Genomic DNA, 24043 nt, shown 5'->3' with positions numbered 1-24043 from the left:
TTTGGTTAAATAGGGATTCCAATGTTGCAGTCTTACATTAAAACTTCATAAGCATAGAGATTGGTTGTATTATACTCCAAATTTGAATCTTGATGACATTAATACTTTATGCCATGTTTTTGAGATTAATACAGACTAATTCGAACTAGGAAAAGACTAGAACTCAGACAACAAACTCCTCTTAGATAAAAAAAAAAAAAAAAAAAAAAAAAAAACTAAAAACATAGAGATGATCCATCAAAGTCTTTAAACCTTAGAGAGCACACAACAAACTGAGAAACCATAAACTTTGAGCAACTCAAATATCTCTCTTTGCTCACACCACATAACTAATAAACGGTTTAGAGATTCATATCTAGGAGGTGGTGGCGACGACATGGATCTTGACTGCATAAACAAGACCTTCCTTTCGAAAGATCTCGCACAAGAGACGATCTCCTTTCTTCAGTCCGTTCCTCTTGCATATGCGCTCCCATTTTTTGATAGTCACACGCTGATCCTGCCACGTTGCTGCTCTCGCTTCTAGCTTCCCGTGGTTGTCAATGTAGCACACGTAAGCTTGGAACTTCAGGCAATAGTCTTTCACTATTTGCTTAGGAACGTTCTGTAGGTTACAGCAAAAATTAGTCAGACAAATCTGTAACTCTCTTTTAACTTAAACAATTTAATTAAGAAAGTCTAACTGCGGGTTCTTACCAGCTCGTATATCCTGTTCTTGATGATTATCTCAAAACATACATTATTGGGATCATCCAGATACACCTCTGGATTCTTGATTGTAGACTCTGTCAATAAAAACACATTTCAAGAATAAGTATCTGTCACATAAGTTAATGATGCAGTAAGGGAAAATAATGAAACCAAAGCAAATGAAGAAGCTTACGTCTCTTCCTGGACACTGAACCAGAGCTGTTACTTGTTGAACCAACATTAGAGTTTACTGATCTGAGCTCTCCTGTAAAGAGTCAAGAGACAAACAAACACAGTTACGTATATTTATATAAAAACAAAAAGATCAGTGAAGTGATAATGTGTTTTTAGTTAAACCTTTCTTCCTTGAGTTTGTCACTTTTGGGGTCACGTCAAGGAGTGTGTCATCGTTAGGAGGAGAGTAGGAACTGTCACTCAAGCTGTCGGAATCTTCTGAGATGAACGAATCATCAGAATCTTGAACAACAACTCTCTTTTTTCCTGCAAAAAAAAAAACACAGCTTGTTAATATAACAGCCAACCAAACGAAATTAAGTGATTAAGAAAGGTAAATAGAGTGTGTGTTTAGACCTTTGTTCCTGGTTCTTGGGACTCTCTGTGCAACCTCAGGTTCAATGATGGTGGAATCCTCTGAGGTATAAACCACAAAAAAATATCAGAGCATTAAAACAGAGCTTCGTTGTATATATAAAAAAGCAATCAAACCAAATGACTTTAACTTTTAAGTGATGAAAAATGCTAAAGAGTGAGTGTTTTAGGACCTTGGTTTCTGGCATTGGGGACAGTCTGCGCCATCTCAGGCTCTGAAGAAGTGTTTGTGTCTTCTTTGTCATCATCATCATCGTCATCATCATCTACGGATATAACTAGAGCAACAGCTCTGACCTCTTTACATGCTCTACTGCCACCATAGATGTCGACCGTGAAACTTCGAGATCCGTCATACACGAAAGTCAACACGTCTCCATCTCTAAGTCCGTTATCCTCCACGAACTTAGCCCACCCTTGTCCAAAGTAAACCTCGTCTCGCCTCTTAACCATAGCCACTTTCCAGAAGCATCCACCATCACTTCCTTGGAGAAGCGCTGTTTTGGGCAAAACAAGTGGTAGCTCGTCGTAATAGGACGCTGGAATCACCTGCACAACCGCAAACCATTAATCAAAAGCTAGCTTTCAAGAGATATAAACAAGAGAGACTCTTAAGGTAAGACTAAGACTCAAGAGCCATCTAAACTAGTCAGGCTGAAACCTCTGACCATAACAGAGGCTTTCCACACACCAATAACTAGACTTGGTTTCATCTCAAGAGACGTACAGACAGTTAAAAACCCGGACTTTCCAAACCAAACTGGTTCAAAGTCAATGAAAAAGACAAAAAGCTAGTTTTCAAGAGATATAGACAAGAAAATACTCTAAAGGTAAGGACTCAAGAGCCATCTACTAAAATAGTCAGGTCTTAACAGAGGCTTTCCACACACAATAACAAGATTGGTTTCATCTCAAGAGGCGTACATACAGTAAAAAAAAGTAAACTGATTCATAGTCCATGACAAAGACAAAAAGAAGATAGAGAAAGAGAAGATGTCACCATGGATTCAGAGCTGAAATGGGAGAGGAAGATCTTAAAGAAACCTGGGGGAGCCATTGAGAGGAAATGAAGAGTGAGTGAGAATTTGGGAACAGAGAAGATGTAAACTAGGGTTTATGTAGAAAGAGAGAGATCAGCATTGAATATGAGTCAAAGTAACGATGAGCAGCACTTTCTAGTCTTATAAGACAACAGTGTACTATATATTCTGCATGGGGCATCTCAGAAAGGTTTCAGTTATTTACTACTTTGATCCTCAGATAATTTTCAGAACAACCCTTTTAACTTGTAATAAATTATGGTCAAAGACAAAAGTAGTGAAGAAAAAGAGAAGCTTTTGAGTGTTTGAGTGGTCAAAGCAACGATCGTCCAGTACGGTGCCCATTTGATACTGATGCTACTCTCAGCTTTTCCTCTGCCATTTTTCCAGTTACCACTTTGATATAAAGGAATAAAACTTGCTATTTTAATTATCTATATATATATATATATATCTCATAAACAAAAACACAAAGGGAATAAACAAAAACACAAAGGGAATTTATAAATTAAAATATAGTATTAAAGAAATCAGAATCAATCATATATATGAACACACACAAAAAGAGCATAAACGATCAAACATCATTTTAATTAATTTTCCTTAGTTGTCAAATAAAAAATTTGCTTAGTCTACTTCTCTGTCACCATTTCCTTCTGATGATCTCTCTGGCTCACGAGCCAGCTCAGCAGCTAAGCACTGTTGTAGCTCAGACACGATCTGGTTCATTGCTGGTCTGTTAAACCCTCTTTCTCTGACGCAAGACATTGCCACCTCCACAAGTTTCCATGCTGAGTCCGATGAGTAGTCTCCGTGAAGCAGCGGGTCCACGACGCCGTCAAGCTCTCCGGTCTCCAAGAAAGGCTCGACGAAGTGGATGACGCTTATTTTTTCTCCTTCCTTTGTTCTCACGATAGCTCGCTGACCGGTGATGAGTTCAAGTAGCACGATTCCGAAACTGTACACGTCGCTCTTCTCATTCAACATGAACGTTCGGTAGTATCTGTCACCATGCATGCATACGTGAAATGTATTTAGTTTATTATAAATAGGATTAGCATACCCTAGATCAAATAAACCGACTGATCATGTGATATATTGGCTAAACTAAACCGGTGACATGTAAAAGGAAACTTACTCAGGATCAATGTAGCCGGGAGTGCCCATGACAGCAGTCTCTACGTGGGTGAGATCGTCGTCAGGGAAGACCTTAGAAACCCCAAAATCAGCAATCTTGGCTTCCAAGTTATCGTTTAAAAGAATGTTTGCTGTTTTAACATCTCTGTGTATTATCGGTGGCCTGCAACCTTGGTGCAAATACTCCAACCCTGCAGAGGAAAACAAAGGTTTCACACATGAACCAGACTAAACCAGGTTTGATATCTTGGAAACCAACCTTGTGCAGCGTCAATGGCTATATGGAGTCTCTTCTCCCAGCTAAGATCCTCTGCTTTCTCACTTGAAAGATACTCCTGCAAGTTGCCATTGGCCATGTACTCATATATGAGAGCTGTACTGCGTTCATCATCGCAGTATCCGACAAATGATGCTAGGTTCCGGTGATGGACTGTCAAAAGAAGCTCTGCCTGCAAAACATTTTACACTTCAGAACTATCCAATAAGTTTTCTTTTTGGTGTTCTTTAGCTTACCTCGACTTGGAACTCTTTGGAAGCCCGTGTTGATGATGAAGATGATGATGTTCCATTAGGCATTGTAGATAAAGAATTTTTTATCATCTTTACAGCAATTTTAGTCCCATCTTCTAGGGAACCGAGGTACACAATACCAAACCCTCCTTTACCTATTACTTTATTGAAGTTGTTTGTAATGCTAGAGACTTCCTCATATGTGAACCTTCTCTTCCCTGAAGGCAGCAGGAATGGTCCTGGTCCTGCATTGTCTCTGAACCTTCTCTTTCCTGAAGGTGGGATTGGTCCTGGTCCTGCATCGGCTCCTGAAACTAAACATTCGTTTTTCTTCTTTCAGCAAAAAACCGACTTCAAATTTTGTAAGGGTGAAGTGAAAATTCCAAAACGCCTCACCTCTTTTTCTTTGCCTTAGTATTATCCATATGATCACCAAAACCACAAGGAGGACGATCACTGATGTGGCTACAGCTATTGGCACAATCATGTTGTTCTTCTTCTTTTCTTGACATGAACTTGAGTTACAAAGGTTTTTTTCATCCACACTGATGATAGAAAGACAAGAGAATCAATAACATTCGCAGTGAGAAAGTACTTGAGTTGTATAACGTTTCTTTAAAACGCTAGAAAACATTACCTGAGTGCAAGTAAACCCTCCTGAAATTTTTTCATAAGAGATTTTGGGATTACCCCAGTGAAGTTATTCCCTTTTAAGTTCCTTGCAACAAAAGTAAAATGTAAATAGACAAATACATAACTAAAATATATCAAGGCAGGGCTATTATATATGTCTGCTCACTTACAGTGATTTCAAATGTTTTAGATCAGCCAGAAACTCAGGTACATTATATTGTAGGTCATTGTTTGATAAATCCCTGGAAACAATGCATACTTCTCTTAACAGTTAATCTTAATAAAGTAGTGGAAAATGTGCATGTATGGTTTGTGTTTGTATACTCACAATGACTCAAGAAGGGAGAGATTTCTAAAAGCTATTACTATTGGTCCTTGTAACCCGCTTGAGCTAAGATTCAGGGACTTGATATGATGATTGTTATTGTTGTAGCTGCATCCAACACTTTCCCAAGGGTATAGTCTTGGAGCGCAAGGATCACCACTCCAAACTTTCTTAACTTTATAAGTAGATCTTATGTTTTCCATTGCTTGAACTGCAAGTAACAAGAGAAACTGTGAAAACCATCGGTTACAAATCTAAGTAGAGATGTAAAACTCACCTTCTTCTGTTGCGGTGTAGAATTCGTCAAGAGATTGCGCTGTAAAGATCTCAATGGCATTGAGCATTGGTGGAAGTGTTGAATCTTCTGCCTTATGAAGAGATATCAAGTGATCACCAGTAAATGATCTTGAAGCAGACCAAGTCGTTGAATACTCAAAAGGAGAAATGAAAGGATCTTCCGAAAAAGGGGAACCGTTCCACCATATCTCCATCTTCCTACTCTCATTAGTCTTGAGCGTTTCGAGTTCCGCAAAGTAAAGATATGCATAGAACCTAGCATTTGTATCATCAGATGTCCATGACAGTTCCATTGGATCATCTTCGCTTTTAGGCGAAGCAGCTGTCTTGATAACTTCATCAGGAGGCATATAGCCACTCTGAAAAACATCGATATACCCTGTTGTCTTGATTGAACTCCAAGAGAGTGAAGTGTAAGGAGACCAGATACGATCATAAACATCGTTTTGGTACCGTCCTGTTCCGTTCAAGTATCCTATGTCCCATCTTTGGTATAACACCAATGAGACGTTTCTTCCATATTCAGTATTGTAGATTGAGCTGTTCACTGGCCTTAGCTCCAAGCCTGAGATAAAAGGAGTTCCTCTACCTTTATTCACAAGGCAAACGTGTATAACCTCTGACTCTGTATAGGTCAGGATCTCTATAAAGACTTGCTCAGAAGCGTTCTTGAACTTCACCGTCGACCAAAAGTTCACGTTCAGGTAAAGATCGAACTCGGGCAAAGCTTTTTTGTTGACCCCACCATCGTAGTTTCCGTACATGAAAGAAGCTCTGATGAGGTAGAGATTGTCTTTTGCATCTGAAGGTTTTAAGGAGTAACAGTTTCTGTCTCCTTGAGGGAAGGCTTTTAAATCAGCAAGGACGTAGGGTAAGTTAGGGTTTGCAGGGTAATTGTATTCTTCAGAGACGTTGAAGTTTACGCCGGCGGTGATGAAATCATCGTCGGAGGTGTAGCTGATACCAGTGACAATGTCTCTCTCGATACCTTTAAGAGGTGCGCCACAATCGATGCTGATGTAACCTGGATCAGTAGATAAGAAAGAGAGGTTACTTCCTAGGCAAGTAAAGTTGTTTATATCACAACTTTTCAAGCATCTTCAAGAACATTGCGTGATTACTTGCAACACAAGATGTTGTACAACGTTTCAAAACATAATACAGAGGGGAGAATAGGGAACCTGTTTGGCTTTGGCCGTGAACTAAAATGGAGGTGGCAAGGGCAAACAAAAGGCAGAGAAAGAGAGAGCAATTAGCTCTCATCTTCTTCTCTTCTCTTTTTACGTTTCCTCAAAATCTTCAACGTATCATCATCAATGAAAATAAACAGACAACGTGCGAGGTTGCGATTAAGATAACAGCAACACCAACATCTACAAAGTCTACTCCTTAAGTCCTTACTTTATTATCACCAATACAACTTGTAGATTTTTCTTTCCCATTTTCCAGGTTGTTTTTTCCGCTTAGCGGTGACTTGTATATGAAGACAACACAGGACCATTCGGACACAATGATGGAGGATCATGACACTTTAGTTGAATAGTTATGATACGATTATAAAATAAGTTTTAAGTTCTAGTGGATGAATAAAGATTTGTTTTTAATAATTTTAAAATTTTATACGTATATAATTTATAGACTGAAATGCTGAATGTTCTAAAAATAGTAAACGAGAGGAGTGTTTGACTAGGGCTCATCACCAACGTGCCATTCACGTTTTAGACATATGTGACTTCAACTTCAAATGATGATAATCTAGAAGACCAATGCAATTTATAACCATAAGATCAATCACAAGACTACATAAGAAATTCAAAGTAACACATGAGAAGTATGAAAAAGTACACTCAGAAAGCACATAAATCAAAACTATATATCACATACAGCATAATTTAAAACAGATTGTCTTTAACAAATAAAACATTAATACTGGAATACTCTTATCATAGGTACATTTCATTTTCTGTATAGTTATATGAATTTGTTAGCCATTCCACATGCATCTAAAATAAGATAGATAACATACATATGTCAATCCATTAATTGTTAACTGATTTTGACTTTAAAACTTCAGCCTTTTTATTTTATAATTGTCTCATGTAAACGAGTTTACAAAATTGAGAGTTGATTTATGAGTCATTGTATAAGATGATCGATAAGTAGAAGAGCTCATCTTTGGTTTAAAGAGGCAGTAACTTTAGACCCTTCTTTTCTCTGAATGGCAACTTTTGTTCCAAGGCCATCCTTTGTGTCCGCTTTACTCCGAGCAAGATTAACCTCCACCCTGGGGGCCTTTCCTGGCACTTTAGGTTTAAAAATGTTACCTGCGCAAGATTTATTCTTATGTTAGTTATAGTGACATACAGTTCAATAGTATAATCACAGGCTCAAAATGAATAAACACAAAGAGCTCAATAATTTACCTATCTTACTGAAGAAAATTCCATAATTCATGCCATTGTACACGGTTGGTATCACCTTTGAGTAAGGACATTTGGTTGAAAAGCCAACCTTTGTGCCATTAGATTGTTTTATTGCTCTGCTCAGTCTGTTAACGCAATGCTGGAATTGCTTATGGCAGTTAACGTAAGTCATACCTGAAGAAAATCATATTAGCAAAAGGCTTCTGTTACAACTTCATGTAAACAAGAAGGTTCCATATGATCTATGATCATGTAACACATTATGACAAAAAAAACAACCTTTTAAATCAACACAATTGTCATGGATCATGCAACAAGCATCAAGACCATCACAAGGTTTCTCTCCAGGGCATCCAAAGTATCCTATCCCACAGTACTTTCCGTAGCGAACGCCGACAACTGATGTAAACAGAGTTTCATGTAAGAAATACAAAAGTGATTCTCCAAATTCAAAGGGAATGCATAAAAAGAAGAAAATAAACAATCTTACTGTTGCAGTTCTTTGCAATGCAGGTTTTGCTGCATTTTTCCTGTTAGATTTCGATTCAACAAACCCATCAGAAAAAAAAGCTGACAAAAATGCAACAAACATGAACAAATTAAGAACAGTAATTATAACCTTGCCGAGAACGAATGTGAAGAGGAGGAAGGTGGCTAAGCCGAAAGAAAAACGTGACAAAGCACCACCGTAAACCATCTTTCTCTCGAAATGAAGTTTCTGGTTTGTGATTGTTAACCAAAGATTGAGACTCCTTGGAACTTGGAAGATCTCACTGGTCCTCCTTTTTTCTCGATATTTTCCTCTCTTATGTAGTCATGTACCAGACTTAAAAATAGAATAAAAGTCATGTATCAACGTCATTTCTGTTACCTTTTGGAACCAGCACGATTAATCCAAACAGAGTATTATTCACAACAGCTAATCATTCTCTAGTTGTTTGCTGTTATTGATATCAAACAAAAGCCAAATCCTCTGGAAACATCTGTTCTTATTAATCGCAATTTTATCAAAGAGTGTTTAGCAAATTATATCATAGTATTCAATGACCAAACAATGCAGCAAAAAAAGAGCATAAATGATCAAAACACCTATTAAAAAAAAAAAAAAAAGAAAGAAATGAAATCACATGATCGAGCAAGGTTGAGCGTGATCATCGCTGAAATATCGGAAAGGAGAGTCGTGTGCAGGGAAACCCTTATTGTCGTAGTAATCCAACGGATACTTCGCCGGCTCCTTCCTTGGCATAACCTTCGGCGCCTCGTACCTTGCCATCAGTGCCCCCGGTGCGTACCATCCCGGCGGACCCACCGACCGCGGCAACGAAAACATCGGCATCGTCGGTCGTACCGGATGCCCGAAACCCCTAACTGGTGGTAACGGGCAAGGTCCAGCGGCGGCGGGTGGTGTCGGTTCGTCTCTATGCTCCTCCTTATTGGCGTAACGCTTGAGCAAGGCGCCGAACTGGGTCTTAGCCTTAGCTGGGTCCTTCTCGTAGGCGTAGAGTTTGGGGGTATGCCCGATTTTTTGGACGGCTGTGATAAGTACCTGAGGCTCTGCTGTGCCGGAGACCAAGATGAGACCCTTGGTCGGGACTATGGTAATAGCGTAAACTCCTGTTTGGTTTATACAGCATTAGGTCAAACTCAAATCATTTTGAAACAAGGGGAAGTTTTGATGGGGTACCTTTTACTTTACGAAGACGCTTCTTCACTCTGGAAGCGAAGTCTTCGCAACACTGGAGATCCATTTTCAGTATGCAGATCTGCAGAAATGAATACCAAGAATATATAAAATTAATCGGATGATTAAAAACAATTATTACTGTATCTTTATCACTTACAGGAAAGTTTAAATCCTCCATTATTGTTTTCTCAATATTTTGGACGTGAGCTAGGTCTGGTGAGGGTTTTGTAAGGGTTTATATTCACGATTTTTTAGTTCTCTTACAACTTTATGTATATATAAGAACAAGGTATCACGTGTATTTATGATCTATGATCAAATAAACACATTTATGACCTAAACAAACAAGGAAAATAGAATCATTATACTCAAGACTGGTTTCCATAAAGAGATCATCTTATACAATAAAGTTGCCTTGTCTCTCTCCTCCTGCGTCCACGTCATCAGGTAGGGGAGGGCAAATATCGACACGTGTCGACACCTCAGTGGTTCCGTGTTTTTGTGTTTTTCTCCTGCTTTTGTTTCTTGCTTTGTTGAATACGAGAGTCTGATGTGGGCTTTATGGTATTTGCTCTTGAAGCCCAAAGTGGAGCCCAGTCTTCTGAACGCTGTCTCGACTCGCGATTTCATTAGGGTTTCCCCCATTTTCTTCTCGCGGCGTGAGCTTACCGACGAAGCCAGAGTAGGCTCAGATCGCCGTTCCGATATACATAACGCCTCAGATCTCCATAAATGCGTTCTTAACTTCGTTCTCCACGTTTTTCCTCCACTTATTTCATTTGGAGCCATCAGTGAACCTCTTCGTCTATCCCTGTAACCGATTTCAGCTCTAGATATAAATACAGTACTCATCATTCTTGCGATGCACAGTTTTTCCAAAGCGAATCTCAGAAGGAAAGCGAAATTTCGAAGCAAACACTTTCCTATCAACCGATCTCGATGGCGAATTCGTACACGCTTCTTCAGAACTTGAGAGCCGGCCGATGCTCAAACACTGCGGAGGTTCGCCTGCTGAGATTCTGGGAGGCCAAGAATATCAACAAGGGCGGAGAGCTTATTAGCGTTGACATGTTGCTTATCGATGAGAACGTAAGCACCGCCGTCTTTCACTGATTCCTCTGATTCCTCTCTATGTAGCATCTTTATTAATATCTTGTCTTGATCTGTCTATTAATATCTTGTCTTGATCTGTCTATTAATATTTTGTCTTGATCTGTCTTTCAGTCTACGGTGGTCCACGGTTCGATCCCTGCGTCTCGCCAGCTTCGGTTCAAAAATCGCCTCAGCGAAGGCTCTGTCTACACTCTTAGCGGATTTGATGTCACGCGTAGCAGTCTCAAATACCGGTTGTCTGATGCGCCTGTCTCTATCCGTTTCAATGCTGAGACTGATTTTCAGAAGATACCAGCAACTGATAGGATCATACCAACCGAACACTTCCGTTTCCGACAGTACGACCAGATAATTGAGCTAGCAAACACTGGCAATCAGCTTCCTGGTATTACTTTGTATATTTCTGCTTTTATTATTGAGATGTCTGCTGTATATTTTAATCATTGATAATTGAACTGTCTGAGCATTTGTGTTTATTTGTATTACAGACGTAATGGGGGAGCTTTGTGCAATTAGGAGCACAATAACCGATCGTATCCCGGGGGCTCAGCGCGTAATGCTAACCTTGCGACTTGAAAGGTATCGACCACCCTCTATATTCCGTTTTCTGTGGTTTAATTTAATTGTTGCCTATTTTATTAGGCGAAATAATAATACTGGACGTTATTTATTATAGATGATAGTTGAACAAAGTATTTAGAGTTTAATTTAAAACTTTAAAACATAAAGCAAAGTTTTTCTAAGCAAATAAACACGTAACTGCATGTGTTTGTTTATTGAATTTGCCTTTGAATATAGTCAACAAATTCGTTCATTTTCTTATAGTAGTAGCACTCTCTGCATGTGTTGTCCATGTCATGACAGCTGCAATTATGTTGTGAGGAATAAAGATTTGCAGAGTAATTTATAAATATCTAGACATTATTTTTCAAGATTTGTAAATCGAAATATAAAAGTTGCATATTAGTTTTAAGTGATTGTGATATTTACATGACACTGTCTAAGTCTCTGATTCATTATGAGCAGGGGTGCAACTGTGTGTGTGAGTATGTTTGACTCTTTGGCCCTAGCATTCCATAATAAGCTCGATGGATACGGAAAAGAGCCAAGAATTGTTATTGTCACGGGTATCAACCCGAAGATGGTTTCCGGTAAGAGTGATTGCATGTGATCGTTATGTGGTCAACTTAGCTTGCTATGGATAACGTTAGCTTATGTTTATTTCGTTGTGTTTTGGCAGGGAAGTTGTATCTGAATGGCACTTCTGCCACACGTATTTATTTTGACTCTGAGACTGCTGTAGGGAAAGTCGCGTTTGACAGGCAAGCCATCTTACTATTAGTAGATATCGGTATAGTGAATAATTGGGTTTTGTAAAATTTGTCATGTTATTCTCCTTTCAGATTGCCAGGTGTTGATCCAGACCAATCAGGGTCTTCATCAAAAGTAGTTCACGCACAGAAGATTGAACCCATGACCGTTTCTGAGCTGAACCAGTTTGTCCTTACTGCTGATCCCCAGGTAATTTTCCATATGTTCAGAAATATAAACCTTTCAATAAATCACTGATGATTTTGTGTGTTCTGTTTTACTTGATAGATCATCGAGTTCCTCTGTACGGCGAAGGTGACTGAGATACAGCTCGATGAGGGTTGGAGTTATATTGGGTGCTCGGTGTGCTCAAAGAAACTAACCCGTGAGGAGACTTCCTTTTCTTGCGTCCCATGTAATGAGACCAATGCTGTGGCTAAACTCAGGTTAGGATTTGTGTTTTAACAGTCCTTATTATTTTATGATGGTGCTAAGATGCAATGGTTTGATTTTGTCTCTGAATTGTGTATAAGATGTTTCTTTTATCGTCTTCTACACAACCTTTTTCTCTTATATCTTCCGGTTGGCTATAGTTGATCAACCACATCTACTTTGATTAGCTTTTGGAATCATTATAGAGTCATTGCGAGTCTTCTTAAATTAAAATGTTTTCATGACCCTTCTCTCAGGTACCGTGTGATACTCTCCGTTTCAGATGCCACTGGCGCAGCAGCATTCCTTGGTTTCGATACAGAGATGTCCAAACTCACACACGTCCTTGCTTCTGAGGCTGCACAGATTGTGGTATGCAATGTGATCGATTTCTGTATCAGACAAACGATGATTTGATGTAATGTCATCCGTGTGTTCAGGGGATAGGAACTAATGCTCAGGTGGACGTTGTGCTGCCTCGCCCACTCGCTGATCTTGTGGGAAGAACCTACACTTTCCAGCTCAAGCTCACGGATTTCAACTTTACACCTAATCACCAGACTTTTACCATCTCTCGCATTTTTCCTCAGCGTGAGCTTGCGCCCAATCCCACGTTTGCTGTAAGCGTCCTTATCTTCTCTGTATTAGGAATCACTGATTTTTCGACTATGTTGACACAAACTCTGTTATGCTGTTAGGAGGAAGATGTTGAGGTCATCGAACCTGCAATCCCTCAGTCTGCGGCAGAAAGATCAGGTGACAAAGATGCTACCACGTCCAACGTTGCAGAGCAATTAACCGTGGCAACAGATGCAGATGGGATGGAGCAGACAGCCCGTAAGAAAGCAAGAGTGGAATGATTTGTAGCATGTATCACCAACAACCACGACGAGCCTTTGTCATTTTCTGTTTCCTGCATCTTTTAGTTCGTTTATGTTGGTTTTTTTTTTTATGAATTTAAAACTATGAGTCGTGGTTGTTATTCCTTTTATATAAGCAACTTTGTTTCTTTCATGCAACGTTTCAACATGCGAAAATTCTCTTTAAATAAGCAACTTTATTTCTTTCATGCAACGTTCCGATCTGAATATCACAATTATTATTTTCCAAATACTTAATTATTATAAAATCAATGAAAAAAAAAATAAAGTTCCCAGTCTCTTGCGTAGCACGCACGTACAAATGTTTTTTTATTTTTTTTTCTTTAACCTGGCTTTCAAGCTATTACAAATGTTTGTACGTTAAAGTGAATGAAAGCAGGACCTAAGAGTTGCAGGGGACAGAGCATATTTGGATTACTACACACAGATCAACTTCACAGAAAATATACAAAACAACACACAATAACAATGAAGATAAGTTGTTCTCGCTAATTCATTCACTTCACATACAAGATTTCGCAAACCAACAGATTTTTAAAGTGAACATTCGTGAAAGTGTGTAATGCAAGGAACCAGACATTCAGCTATTTATAACATGATAAATTTAAGAAACCAGTAACAGCTGTATGGTGACCGAACGTTACGAACAAAACACTTATCATACATCAGCCGTTACGAACAGACCTCATCATTTTCCCCTGCGTCTTTGTAACAAACTCTGCAGATTGCTAACGCGACCATCTAGCTTGCACGAAGCCATGGTTAAGACACCAGTATCAAATCCAGACAAAGCACCTGTGCTATCCACATCAGCATCATCATCGGAAACTAAACGAAGCCGGAAAAAAAAATGGGGTTAGTTTTTCCCACAATCAAAATTCATCCATCTTTATATTTTCAAACTACTTCGTCATGTTAGCTAAACTATGATCTATCAGTATCTGATGAACGCCAGCCGTGGTTGAGAGAGCACTATCTCACACCCTTGCTCAGAGCCAGGTCAGACGTTGATTGTTTATATGGTGAGACACACGTGATTCTGATTCTTGCTTTAGGAATCAAATCAAATGTTCTAACTCTTTTTGTTTCCACGCCATGATTACTCTTCTCAGCAACTAATGCAAAGGTTGCACGTCAGCGTCGGAGAACGATACGCGCAAGCATGAGGAACAAAGGACCTCAACAAACCATACAACACAGCCAAAGCACCACCCTATCTGAACAGAGTCATACCATTAATGATGTTGACTCGGAGAGAGGTAATAGCCAACCAGATCATCGATGATCTATAAAGCATACTTACCAAGCTCATTTTCTCAACTTAAATTTAATTACAGTTAACAAAAGAACAGCTCGGGCTCTGCGGATGGAGAAACTGATTAAGAAAAGAGTAGCCACACCAAAAAAATGTAAGTGCTCCTCTTTGCCTAATTTCACAAATCTACACCACAAAGATTAAGTTCTAAATCACGCAAGAGTTCTAAATTTATTTCTTAACTTTTTTACTTCAGTAAATGCGGCTGCAAGTGGAAGCCGTCCAGGTATGGACCAGACCATAAAAGAACAAGATACAAAAACGTCTTGCTGCTAATATAACCTTCTCATTCTTATTTAGGCGGAAGGTACCGGCGCCCAGTTGTAAACAAGTGGGATTTAGTTACATGCCCAGACTGTAAAGCGATTGTCTGGAATGCAGAAGCTGTTGTTCAAGAGACACAAAACTCTCCCAGGAGGTTCAGCATCTGTTGTCAGCAAGGCCGTGTAAATCTACCACCGAGGCGACAACCGCCCTCTCCATTGAAAGAACTTCTTGAAAAATCAAGCTTCAAAATTTTGATTAGAGTTGCTAATGGAATGTTGGCTTTCACGTCAATGGGTGGCCAAATTGACAGTTCTGTCACCAACACCCCTGGTCCCTTCTCATTCAGGCTTCATGGGCAAACTCACCATAGAATTGGTTCTCTGCTCCCACCCGAAGGAAAACCTCCGCAGTTTTCACAGCTCTACATAGTGGACACAGAACACGAAATAGCAAACAGAAAAAAGTCATTCAACAAGGGTACATCGGCTTTGGCTGTTGATGACGATTTGGTCGACAGCTTGATCAAGATGTTGGACGAACATAATCCTCTGGCCAAGACGTTCCGACATGCACGAGACCGAATCTTATCTGGGGACACAGTCGAATTCAGCATCACTTTAGTGAACCAGAAGCATCGAGGAAGACAGTATGACTTACCAGCTGTAGGTGAGATAGGCGGTTTGTTAGTTGGAGACTTCACAGCAGACTCTGCAGGTAAGGATTTAGTACTTGAGTACAAATCATCTAAGCTGCAGCGGATAAGCGATCTTCACCCTCTCTACATGAGTCTTCAGTACCCACTGCTTTTCCCATACGGAGAATATGGATACGATGAGCGCATACCTTATCAGACCACTGAGCACTCTAAAATAAAACGGGAATGCATGACTATGAGGGAGTACTATGCGCATCAGATCCAGACAAGGCCATCAGAGGGTATGACAATCATAAAGTCGGGAAGATTGCTTCATCAGTATATTGTAGACACTTATACAGCAACCGAGCAGGAGAGATTGCGCTTCATCAGACTTAACCAGAAACAGCTGAGGGCTGAGTTATATACAAACATCTGTGATGCATTGGAGAGTGGAGATACCGATGCAAGCAAGCTTGGGACAAAAGTTATCTTGCCTTCTTCTTTCACTGGAAGCCCTCGATACATGTCTGAGAAGTATCAAGATGCCATGGCTATTTGTCGTTGGTATGGTAATCCCAATTTATTCATCACGTTCACAGCAAACCCAAATTGGGTTGAAGTGAAGGAGCATCTAGAAGTATACGGAGGGGACTCAGCAAACAACAGACCTGACCTTGAGTGCAGAGTTTTTAAACTAAAACTGGAGGAGCTTATGTCAGACTTTAAGAAAGGCGTTTTTTTCCCTAAACCAGCTGCAGGCAAGTTGAAATTTCACAATTTTAAATACCTAAACCTTAAAAAAAAAAAATTAGCTTATGTCTTACTCTCACAACTTTATTCTTATTGGTTAATACAGTTGTTTACACCATAGAGTTCCAGAAGCGCGGCCTCCCACACGCGCATATCCTTCTTTGGTTCGAGGGGTTCAAAGGTGAAGCCACAGCTGAAGTCATCGACAAATATATCTCGGCCGAGCTACCTAACAAAGAAACAGACAAGGAAGGTTTTGAGTTGGTTGAACGCCACATGATCCATGGGCCTTGCGGGAAGCAACGGCGTCTGTCACCGTGCATGGAGAAAGGCGAATGCACAAAGAAATTCCCTAAACCATACTCGAACAATACAAAGATCGACAAATCTGGCTTTGTTATCTACAAACGGCGCACTGATGATGGATCCTCTGTTCTGAAAGGTGATATAGAGTTAGACAATCGCTATGTTGTGCCTCATAACCTCTCTATACTCAAGAAATACAAAGCACACATCAATATTGAGTGGTGTTGCAAAACAAGTGCTATAAAGTACCTCTTCAAATACATAACGAAGGGGGTGGATCGAGCATTGGCTCTGATGGAGCAGACTGGTAACAACGACCGCGCAGCGCAAGAAAAAAAGAAGAACCAGCTTCAACTGGATGAGATTGATAGATACCTGGAATGTCGGTATATCTCAGCATGTGAAGCCTCCTGGAGATTATTTTCGTTTCACATTCATCACAACCAACCTTCAGTTATGAAACTGACATTGCATCTGCCAGGTGAGCATAGGCTGGTATACAAGCAGGACAAGAGTATAACGGAAGTTCTCTCTAAAGAAGATATAGAGAAGACGATGTTGACTGCGTATTTTGTTGCCAACCAGAAATACGAAGAAGCTAGAGAACTTACATACATTCAGTTCCCCTCTCGGTTTGTCTACCATTCTGACGACAAAACGTGGACACCCAGGAAACATGGGACAGCTATAGGCAGACTTATCTACGTACATCCAACCGCAGGAGATAAATACTATCTTAGAATCCTTCTAAATGTGGTCAAAGGCGCTTTCGACTTTGAAGATCTCTGCACCGTAGGTGGTACGACATTTAAAGAGTTCCGTGATGCGTGCTATGCGCGTGGGTTGCTAGATGACGACAAGGAATGGCACGATGCAATAGTTGAACCATCCTTCTGGGCAACAGGTCGTCAACTAAGGTCCTTATTCGTCCTTATCTTGCTTTACTGTGAAGTTGGAAATCCACTGAAACTTTGGAATCATACCTGGAAGATATTGGCTGAAGATATTCTATACATGAAACAGAGAGAATTCAACTTCCCAGGCTTGCTTCTGCCTGATCCGCAGCTGCAAGAATATACGTTGATTGAGATCGAGCGGCTTCTCAAAGAAAATGACAAATCTCTAGCTGATTTCGCTGGGATGCCAAAGCCAAACCCGAATGTTCTCAAGGAAATTTCAAACACTGTATTGCGTCAAGAGCTTAGCTATGACACTGAGAAAGAAGCAGCTGAGCATGATAAACTGTTTAGCACTATGAATGAAGATCAAAAAAACATATACAGTGCGGTCATTGACTCTGTGGACAAAGGAAACGGCCAGTTGTTCTTTGTGTATGGTGCTGGCGGGACTGGGAAAACGTTCTTATACAGGACAATTATAGCAAGACTAAGATCAACTGGAAAGGTGGTCATCCCTGTTGCCTCGGCAGGCATTGCAGCTTTACTGCTACCAGGAGGTAGAACAGCTCACTCACGATTCAAGCTCCCAATAAATTTAACAGATACAACAGTGTGTGAGATTACAGCTGGTTCTATGTTAGCGAGTCTAATTTCAAAGACTGACTTGATCATATGGGACGAAGCCCCTATGGCACACCGTCAGGCCTTTGAGACTCTCGATCGCACCCTAAGGGACTTGCAATCGCTCCAAGATCCATCAGCGGCTGATAAACCGTTTGGAGGGAAAACAGTGGTACTTGGTGGTGATTTTAGGCAAATCTTGCCGGTGATACCTCAAGGAACAAGACAAGACACAGTTAAGGCCTCCATCAGCAAGTCATACCTCTGGTCGCATGCAGAAGTTTACACGTTAACCATGAACATGAGATTGAGACAAGCTGACAAGGAATTTGCTGAATGGATTTTAAAAGTTGGCAATGGAACTGCACCCACTGTGAACTCAGAGGAGAGAAGCCATGATGATGGGGAGCAGGTTATCATAGGAGACGAGTTCATGATACCAAGAACTGATCATCCTCACGAGTCTATATCAAATGCTGCGTATCCAGACTTTGTAAGTAACTACTTGAACCGCGCATACTTAACAGAGAGAGCTATCTTAGCCCCAACCAACGTCAGTGCTCATGAAATAAACTCATACCTTCTGTCTAAAGTACCTTCAGCTGAGAAAGAATTTTTGAGCTCAGACAGTGTTGCTTTTGAGAGCACGCCAGAAGAGGACTGGACCAATAACTACACGCAGGAGTACTTGAACTCGCTTGAGTTCCCAGGTTTACCACCTCATAAACTCTGTCTGAAAGTTGGTGCTCCGGTTATGATGCTGCGCAATCTAAGCCAAAAAAATGGGTTATGCAATGGAACACGCATGATGATCTCGCGTCTGGGACACAGAGTACTAGAGGCCGAGCTTCTAACAGGTACTCATGTCGGTGACAGAGTTCTGATCCCCAGAATTCAGCTATCCCCAACAGACACTATCCATCCTTTCACATTTCGGAGGAGGCAATACCCAATCAAGCTGTGTTATGCGATGACTATAAATAAGAGCCAGGGCCAGAGCTTGAAGCAGGTAGCTCTCTATCTTCCTAGACCTGTATTCAGCCACGGGCAACTATATGTTGCTCTCTCGCGCGTCACCTCTCCGGAGGGTCTTAAGATTCTTGATGATACAGAAGGTTCAACTAGAGAAGATGGTGTGACAAATATTGTCTACAAAGAGATTTTCGGAAATCTCAAGACACGTAAGTCTTATACTAGCCTTCCTACGAACAACAGTTTTAGTACCTACCAATACATAGATGTCTTACTTATGCTTACTTCATTACAGGAAACAGCTATGAAGACCACTCCAGTCGCCCACATATCGGAGAATCATAACTGTCACTGGAAACTAATGTTCTGCTAGACCCTTATTTATCATTCCACCTTATTTTATATACAGAAAGTGTTCCCCACATCTGCTTTGCTTATGGATTTATTCAGTCTCTATATTTCTGAACAAAAGTCCCTGTTACAATATTTATTCTCTGCCTGCCTTTTGTTTTGCAATTCAAGTTGCCATATATATGCAATTTTTTTAAAAATCACGATATAACACTAAAGTTACGGGAAAAACTATATATGAGGTATACTTATAAATTGTTAAATAAATTTACATATAATTTGTTTTCTATTAGATACTAAATGACATAAGATAATAGATATGAATTTAAAAGGATGTAAGAAAAAGTTATAAAGTTTCAGTTAATAAAAAAAAAACAATAAAGCACCATCGACTAAATGAAATTGTTACTCATGCACGTGCCAATATTAATTTTTTTTTCCAAGAAAACAATATATCATTTCATTTACGGTGAGAAACTATATCTCAGGTAAACTTATAAATTGTTAATTACATTAAAATTGGCTTGGAAAAAAATACTTAAAAAAAAAAGAGGCTCATATACTAAAGTTAAGAGTATTTACAGAATGGGAAAAATGAACTGTTGTCATCAACCCCTTCAGATTACATAAAACGTTCATAAAAAAGTTTTACAAATCAACATAACTGACTTTAATGTCCAATAATTGCATCAACATGCGTTACCTTCCACTAACACTCTAAAAACTAAACAGTCACCGCTGCTCCTAGCTCCTTATAAATAGACGTGCGACACAAGCACCTTACCGAAACATCTTCCCATACAAACACAACTCAAAAATCTCAAACCAGTCCCATGGATCAGAGAAGAGCAAAGAAGCAGAGTCTTGACATCATGCCAGAAGACCTGCGCATGGTCATTGTTTCTAAAGTGGGAGCTAACTCCGCATTGGACTACTTCAACGCGATCATAGCGTCCAAAAGCCTCTGCTTCCGTTTTGACAACCGCTTTATCGCTAGAGATCTCAACCTCGAGCCGTTTGTCAAGAAACCAGCCCAAGCGAAGAGATACAGATCGTTAATGGACAGCTGTCTCAAAGCCAATAACGTCCATGCTCACTTCGTGACAGGTATGCTTCAGGTTGACTGCTTTGTGTTGTTATCAGATGTAGCATTTGATGAACTTTCCTTACAGGTATGCTTCAGTACTTCGACTCTCCAAATCAATTTTTGGGTATGCATCACCTCCGCATAGCATCAAAGGCTGGTCACCTCCAAGGAAGGTACGTTTATGGAGTTCTCCTCATGGCCATAGGCCAAACTGAAAAAGGAGTACGAATCATCAACAAATTGACCAAAGAGAAGGGTATTGAAACAGTGAAAAACTGCATCCAAGATTTCACGCTCTCTCTGTACCGCCTCGACCGCAACATGAAGGATATCTACGTAACATCTTTGACCACGATGAAGCCAGATCATCAGTGCCAACCTCCGGATAACAACACAGCATGCTCGAAATGTTACCATTTCTTTTTGATGACCGAGTTCTTTGAGACGATGATAGGTCTCAACTAATCTCCTGGATATCTAAAACGACCTTTAAGTTATCTGTTCATGACGTTTTGTCGTTTGCGTTTTGCATTTCTATTTCTATTTCAGTTCTCAGTTTGTGTTTCTGTTTCAGCTCTTGCTTTGTTTCGTTTAAACTTTGCAGCCCTGGTTGTGTTTCCAGTTCTAAATTTCAATTATTAAAATCTAGAACCTTTTTAAAAAAAGAGCAATCACTTCTTTACAGTTTTCCATTTCAATGTCTGTTAGTCTTAATGTTCAGTCTATCATTTCTTACAGTTTAACTACAACTGATACTGCGATCAATAACTTATAGGCTGTCTGACTATATATGTCATGGGCTTAAATATTTCTCCAGCCCAAATTCCAACAACTCCGAAATCCTACCAAAAAATACAATCTCCGGTCCTCTGCAAACCGTTCAATAACCAACACCTTGAAAACCATACCTTACGTCTCACACACGCAAACAATAAGAAGAACATGCACAAAAACGCATGCACCGCAAAATTCAGTACCATTATTATCTCATTATTCTATTACCCTATTAACTTTCAAACATCAAAAACCACAATTAAGAATATCAAATCAGTTACGATTACTATACGACTAAATTATATAACAACATTAGCGATCCCTGATTATAATCAATCAGACAACAATTACGGTGAAAAAATCAAAAACGAAAACTACCAAAATATTATAAATTAAATTCGACACATATTCACTTTCATCACTATCAAACACTATCAAACAAAAAATGGATAGCTCTCCAGATCCCCGTGATCCTTCATCTCAACAAGATTCTAACGACGTTTCCATTCCAATAGAATCCGAGCCGGAGATCAAACAAACCGACGATTCATCAGATGGAGACAGTTCGGACGCAGAACCTGCAACCTATTTCCGCCACCTAAGCCTAAAGTATTTTGCATCTGAACCACTCCGGATGGTGGATCAACACACGTACTTAATGGGGTCGTGCTTGGAGTACAACAACCCGGAAGCACACTATATTGAGGGGATCAATCAGTATTTCTTCCGTAAACGACGAGTCAAAGGCATCAGACACCTACGCCGCTCGGCCAAAGGAAAATATGACAAAGGCACGTACCTTTGTGGTATATTGATGCTGTGCACAGGGAAAATCAAAGAGGGGAAAAGGGTGCTTGATACACTTGACTGGCAACGCAGGCTTTCGACTTCTGAACGCTGCTGGGTAAAAATAAAAAAAACGCTAAGTGTTTATCCTATTGATCGAGACAACAAGTACCTAAACAATATGGCCAGACTGAAGCCCCCAAGAAGCTGCGATCTTCAAAACAATAATCATCTATGCAAGAATTGCTATTACTTTTTCAGAGTGGAGAAATTTGTACAATACGTACATCATAGATAAATTGTTTCTTTGGTTCATTTTTCCTTTCAACTTAGTTTCTTCTAAATTTATTTAAGAAAACATGGCTTCTAAATAATAAACAAACTCTATTATATTCATCCCTATATAATACCACATACCAATAGCATACGACCCTCGACATCATTTGTGGCAAACAACAAATCCAAAAATTCACACATCAATATATTCGAACCCGGCGCGAAGCGCCGGAACGCCCCTAGTTTTAAATATTTTGGCAATAACGAGTAGATATCATCACAAAGTTTCTCTCCAGGGAATCCAAAGTATCCTCTATCCCACAGTACTTCCCGTAGCTAATGCCGAAAACTGATAAAATAGAGTTTCATGTAAGAATATACAGAATTTATAACAAGGGAATGCAGAAAAAAAAAAACAATCTTACTATTGCAGTTCTTTGCAATGCAGGTTTTGCTTCATTTCTCCTGTTAGATTTTGATTCAAACCATATCAGAAAAAGCTGACAAAATGCAACAAACATGAACATAGAGCAGTAGTTATAACCTTTTGGAACAACGAACACGATTAATCTAAACAGAGTATTCGCAACAAAAGGTCAAAAAGTGAATAGAAACTTCCTCTGGAATTTTTTGTTCTTTATTAATCTCAAACTTATCAAAGAGAGTTTTAGCAAAATGGAAATTTTCTCAGATCCAAATACTCTGTTTCCGTTTCAGGGAAAAACTTGTAAAAAAAAAATTGATTCAGATTACACAATCTTGTTCAAGTTATTGTTCCTCTCTTTCAAGGGTAATAGCCGGTGAAGGTGAATCCTCTTCCGGCGATTTCTCCTGCGCAGTACCACGCAAAGCATTCGAGACCAAACAATGCAGCAATTCCTGCATCTTCTACCTTCAGATCGCTTCTGTTCTTCCACAAGTTCTTTGCGTAGTCTACTTCCTTCCAGAAAGTCTCATAGCGTTTGGGAATGCTGTAATAAAAAAAAAGTCGAAGCGTATTAAAGACTGAGTAGAGCCAAACATAAAATGCTCAAAAGTTTTCAAGACTAAGAACCGAAACAGAAGCTAAAGACATCATCAAGGAAGATGCAATACATTGAGAACTCTCTGAACAGCGAAAAGGATGGATTGTGAAAAGATCCTCTTGGCGAAAATCTCTCAAATAACTAGAATCTAGAAATGGTTGTATAACTATGAAGAGAGATAAGAACCTAGCAAGACGGGTGTAGAGAAGCTGCTTAGACAACTCTTGGCACTTCTCCACAGTGGCAGGCTCCTGGATGTAATGCTTGTTCTTCTCAAGCAACTGCCTGTAATAGGAAGTCCCATGCTTAGCCACAAACTTTGAAGCCTCACACGCCTTTGACTGAACTTGTACCAACTTCGATGCCATCTTCAAAAAACCAAATCCTTCAAATACCAAAAAAAAAGAGCTAACTTTCAATCTCAAAACTCAAAAACAGAGACTTTTCAATTCAATTACATAAAATCAAAGGCCCTAATCCTCAATTACAGAGAAGTAGATCGAAGGAGCTATAGCGTGTTAATCAACCATACACATCAAAAACTCGAAACCCTTTATCGAAGCGGGAACAGATCAGTGTATATAGATCTACAAGTCAACCACGAGAACAAACAATATACAAGGGGCAAAAACCCAGTAAGCTAAATCAAAGGAAGATCTGTTAAACCCAATTGGGAATCTGATATGCAACGAGCTTGGAGAAATTAGGAAGCTAACCGTGGAATAGAGATGCGGCACCGGTGAGGAAGATGAGTTTGATTGGGAGATTCGAGCCACTAATATCGTGACTTCTCTAAACGACGCCCACTCTTCGTACGATGTCGTTTTTTATCTCCTCCTCGCTATCTTAAACCGGCGTCGTTTTCGTCGTTGGTCTTAAGACATTTCGCGCT

The 24043-nt window shown here is 39.7% G+C and overlaps 8 protein-coding genes across 11 annotated transcripts; 3 read left to right on the top strand and 5 right to left on the bottom strand.

The window, feature by feature from the left end:
- Positions 1 to 166: 166 nt before the first annotated feature.
- On the bottom strand, positions 167 to 2628 carry LOC103853565 (B3 domain-containing protein At4g34400). Its single transcript, XM_009130475.3, has 7 exons — positions 2300 to 2628; positions 1473 to 1848; positions 1282 to 1341; positions 1048 to 1191; positions 884 to 955; positions 697 to 785; positions 167 to 604 (listed from the first exon to the last, which is right to left on the bottom strand). The coding sequence occupies exons 1-7, from the start codon at positions 2354 to 2356 to the stop codon at positions 356 to 358; spliced, it is 1047 nt and encodes a 348-aa protein (XP_009128723.2). The 5' UTR covers positions 2357 to 2628; the 3' UTR covers positions 167 to 355.
- Positions 2629 to 2904: 276 nt separating this feature from the next.
- LOC103853548 (probable LRR receptor-like serine/threonine-protein kinase At4g29180) lies at positions 2905 to 6504 on the bottom strand. The gene is made up of 10 exons (XM_009130460.2): positions 6423 to 6504; positions 5222 to 6265; positions 4948 to 5155; positions 4790 to 4861; positions 4624 to 4704; positions 4383 to 4531; positions 3990 to 4240; positions 3736 to 3925; positions 3478 to 3667; positions 2905 to 3342 (listed from the first exon to the last, which is right to left on the bottom strand). Exons 1-10 carry the CDS (start codon positions 6502 to 6504, stop codon positions 2967 to 2969), a joined length of 2643 nt encoding a protein of 880 aa, XP_009128708.1. The 3' UTR covers positions 2905 to 2966.
- A 21-nt stretch (positions 6505 to 6525) lies between these two features.
- Positions 6526 to 8657, bottom strand: LOC103853539 (phospholipase A2-gamma). Its single transcript, XM_009130447.3, has 5 exons — positions 8284 to 8657; positions 8155 to 8194; positions 7944 to 8063; positions 7665 to 7838; positions 6526 to 7565 (listed from the first exon to the last, which is right to left on the bottom strand). Exons 1-5 carry the CDS (start codon positions 8359 to 8361, stop codon positions 7411 to 7413), a joined length of 567 nt encoding a protein of 188 aa, XP_009128695.1. The 5' UTR covers positions 8362 to 8657; the 3' UTR covers positions 6526 to 7410.
- Positions 8634 to 9798, bottom strand: LOC103853530 (heavy metal-associated isoprenylated plant protein 42). 2 transcript variants are annotated; one of them, XM_009130435.3, is made up of 3 exons: positions 9506 to 9798; positions 9349 to 9427; positions 8634 to 9278 (listed from the first exon to the last, which is right to left on the bottom strand). In XM_009130435.3, exons 1-3 carry the CDS (start codon positions 9524 to 9526, stop codon positions 8788 to 8790), a joined length of 591 nt encoding a protein of 196 aa, XP_009128683.1. In that variant the 5' UTR covers positions 9527 to 9798; the 3' UTR covers positions 8634 to 8787. The 2 variants fall into 2 exon arrangements, with proteins under 2 accessions (XP_009128683.1, XP_018509346.1); XM_018653830.2 differs by having other exon boundaries at positions 9349 to 9798.
- A 222-nt stretch (positions 9799 to 10020) lies between these two features.
- Positions 10021 to 13218, top strand: LOC103853519. Of its 2 annotated transcripts, none has more exons than XM_009130424.3 (8): positions 10021 to 10054; positions 10169 to 10341; positions 11926 to 11982; positions 12061 to 12218; positions 12462 to 12576; positions 12645 to 12824; positions 12903 to 13014; positions 13061 to 13218. In XM_009130424.3, exons 2-8 carry the CDS (start codon positions 10288 to 10290, stop codon positions 13069 to 13071), a joined length of 687 nt encoding a protein of 228 aa, XP_009128672.2. In that variant the 5' UTR covers positions 10021 to 10054; positions 10169 to 10287; the 3' UTR covers positions 13072 to 13218. The 2 variants fall into 2 exon arrangements, with proteins under 2 accessions (XP_009128672.2, XP_033128410.1); XM_033272519.1 differs by having other exon boundaries at positions 10051 to 10085; positions 10170 to 10342; positions 11927 to 11982.
- Positions 13219 to 16267: 3049 nt separating this feature from the next.
- Positions 16268 to 22856, top strand: LOC117125842. Its single transcript, XM_033272465.1, has one exon. The coding sequence runs from the start codon at positions 16331 to 16333 to the stop codon at positions 19223 to 19225; it is 2895 nt and encodes a 964-aa protein (XP_033128356.1). The 5' UTR covers positions 16268 to 16330; the 3' UTR covers positions 19226 to 22856.
- On the top strand, positions 20037 to 20755 carry LOC117132416 (F-box protein At2g35280-like). Its single transcript, XM_033286400.1, has 2 exons — positions 20037 to 20310; positions 20376 to 20755. Exons 1-2 carry the CDS (start codon positions 20037 to 20039, stop codon positions 20753 to 20755), a joined length of 654 nt encoding a protein of 217 aa, XP_033142291.1.
- On the bottom strand, positions 22742 to 24037 carry LOC103853496. 2 transcript variants are annotated; one of them, XM_009130399.3, is made up of 3 exons: positions 23868 to 24037; positions 23338 to 23536; positions 22742 to 23097 (listed from the first exon to the last, which is right to left on the bottom strand). In XM_009130399.3, exons 2-3 carry the CDS (start codon positions 23517 to 23519, stop codon positions 22911 to 22913), a joined length of 369 nt encoding a protein of 122 aa, XP_009128647.1. In that variant the 5' UTR covers positions 23520 to 23536; positions 23868 to 24037; the 3' UTR covers positions 22742 to 22910. The 2 variants fall into 2 exon arrangements, with proteins under 2 accessions (XP_009128647.1, XP_009128657.1); XM_009130409.3 differs by having other exon boundaries at positions 23338 to 23519; positions 23868 to 23966.
- Between the last annotated feature and the right edge of the window lie 6 nt (positions 24038 to 24043).

This window comes from Brassica rapa, chromosome A01 (assembly GCF_000309985.2).
Source record: "Brassica rapa cultivar Chiifu-401-42 chromosome A01, CAAS_Brap_v3.01, whole genome shotgun sequence".
Lineage (NCBI taxonomy): Eukaryota > Viridiplantae > Streptophyta > Magnoliopsida > Brassicales > Brassicaceae > Brassica > Brassica rapa.
The sequence above is the reverse complement of the archived record's forward strand: the minus strand, read 5'-3'. Positions and strand labels throughout refer to the sequence as shown.

What these genes read in the sequence shown, in the direction of transcription:
- LOC103853565 (XM_009130475.3), bottom strand. Translation starts at nt 2,356, where the DNA reads ATGGCTCCCCCAGGTTTCTTTAAGATCTTCCTCTCCCATTTCAGCTCT. An exon ending in CCCCAATGCCAGAAACCAAG is followed by an intron (nt 1,342 to 1,472) that starts GTCCTAAAACAC and finishes TTTATACCTCAG; the next exon opens with AGGATTCCACCATCATTGAA. An exon ending in TTCAGTGTCCAGGAAGAGAC is followed by an intron (nt 786 to 883) that starts GTAAGCTTCTTC and finishes TTTTATTGACAG; the next exon opens with AGTCTACAATCAAGAATCCA.
- LOC103853548 (XM_009130460.2), bottom strand. Translation starts at nt 6,504, where the DNA reads ATGAGAGCTAATTGCTCTCTCTTTCTCTGCCTTTTGTTTGCCCTTGCC. An exon ending in CTCTCCCTTCTTGAGTCATT is followed by an intron (nt 4,862 to 4,947) that starts GTGAGTATACAA and finishes CATTGTTTCCAG; the next exon opens with GGATTTATCAAACAATGACC. An exon ending in AGCCATTGACGCTGCACAAG is followed by an intron (nt 3,668 to 3,735) that starts GTTGGTTTCCAA and finishes TTTCCTCTGCAG; the next exon opens with GGTTGGAGTATTTGCACCAA.
- LOC103853539 (XM_009130447.3), bottom strand. Translation starts at nt 8,361, where the DNA reads ATGGTTTACGGTGGTGCTTTGTCACGTTTTTCTTTCGGCTTAGCCACC. An exon ending in TCACATTCGTTCTCGGCAAG is followed by an intron (nt 8,195 to 8,283) that starts GTTATAATTACT and finishes GAAATCTAACAG; the next exon opens with GAAAAATGCAGCAAAACCTG. An exon ending in CAATTGTGTTGATTTAAAAG is followed by an intron (nt 7,839 to 7,943) that starts GTTGTTTTTTTT and finishes GATTTTCTTCAG; the next exon opens with GTATGACTTACGTTAACTGC.
- LOC103853530 (XM_018653830.2), bottom strand. Translation starts at nt 9,526, where the DNA reads ATGGAGGATTTAAACTTTCCTGTAAGTGATAAAGATACAGTAATAATT. An exon ending in GCGTCTTCGTAAAGTAAAAG is followed by an intron (nt 9,279 to 9,348) that starts GTACCCCATCAA and finishes TAAACCAAACAG; the next exon opens with GAGTTTACGCTATTACCATA.
- LOC103853519 (XM_033272519.1), top strand. An exon ending in TCCTTACTGCTGATCCCCAG is followed by an intron (nt 11,983 to 12,060) that starts GTAATTTTCCAT and finishes TTTACTTGATAG; the next exon opens with ATCATCGAGTTCCTCTGTAC. An exon ending in CGCCCAATCCCACGTTTGCT is followed by an intron (nt 12,825 to 12,902) that starts GTAAGCGTCCTT and finishes TTATGCTGTTAG; the next exon opens with GAGGAAGATGTTGAGGTCAT.
- LOC117125842 (XM_033272465.1), top strand. Translation starts at nt 16,331, where the DNA reads ATGATCCATGGGCCTTGCGGGAAGCAACGGCGTCTGTCACCGTGCATG.
- LOC117132416 (XM_033286400.1), top strand. Translation starts at nt 20,037, where the DNA reads ATGGATCAGAGAAGAGCAAAGAAGCAGAGTCTTGACATCATGCCAGAA. An exon ending in CCATGCTCACTTCGTGACAG is followed by an intron (nt 20,311 to 20,375) that starts GTATGCTTCAGG and finishes CTTTCCTTACAG; the next exon opens with GTATGCTTCAGTACTTCGAC.
- LOC103853496 (XM_009130399.3), bottom strand. Translation starts at nt 23,519, where the DNA reads ATGGCATCGAAGTTGGTACAAGTTCAGTCAAAGGCGTGTGAGGCTTCA. An exon ending in CTCTACACCCGTCTTGCTAG is followed by an intron (nt 23,098 to 23,337) that starts GTTCTTATCTCT and finishes TTTTTATTACAG; the next exon opens with CATTCCCAAACGCTATGAGA.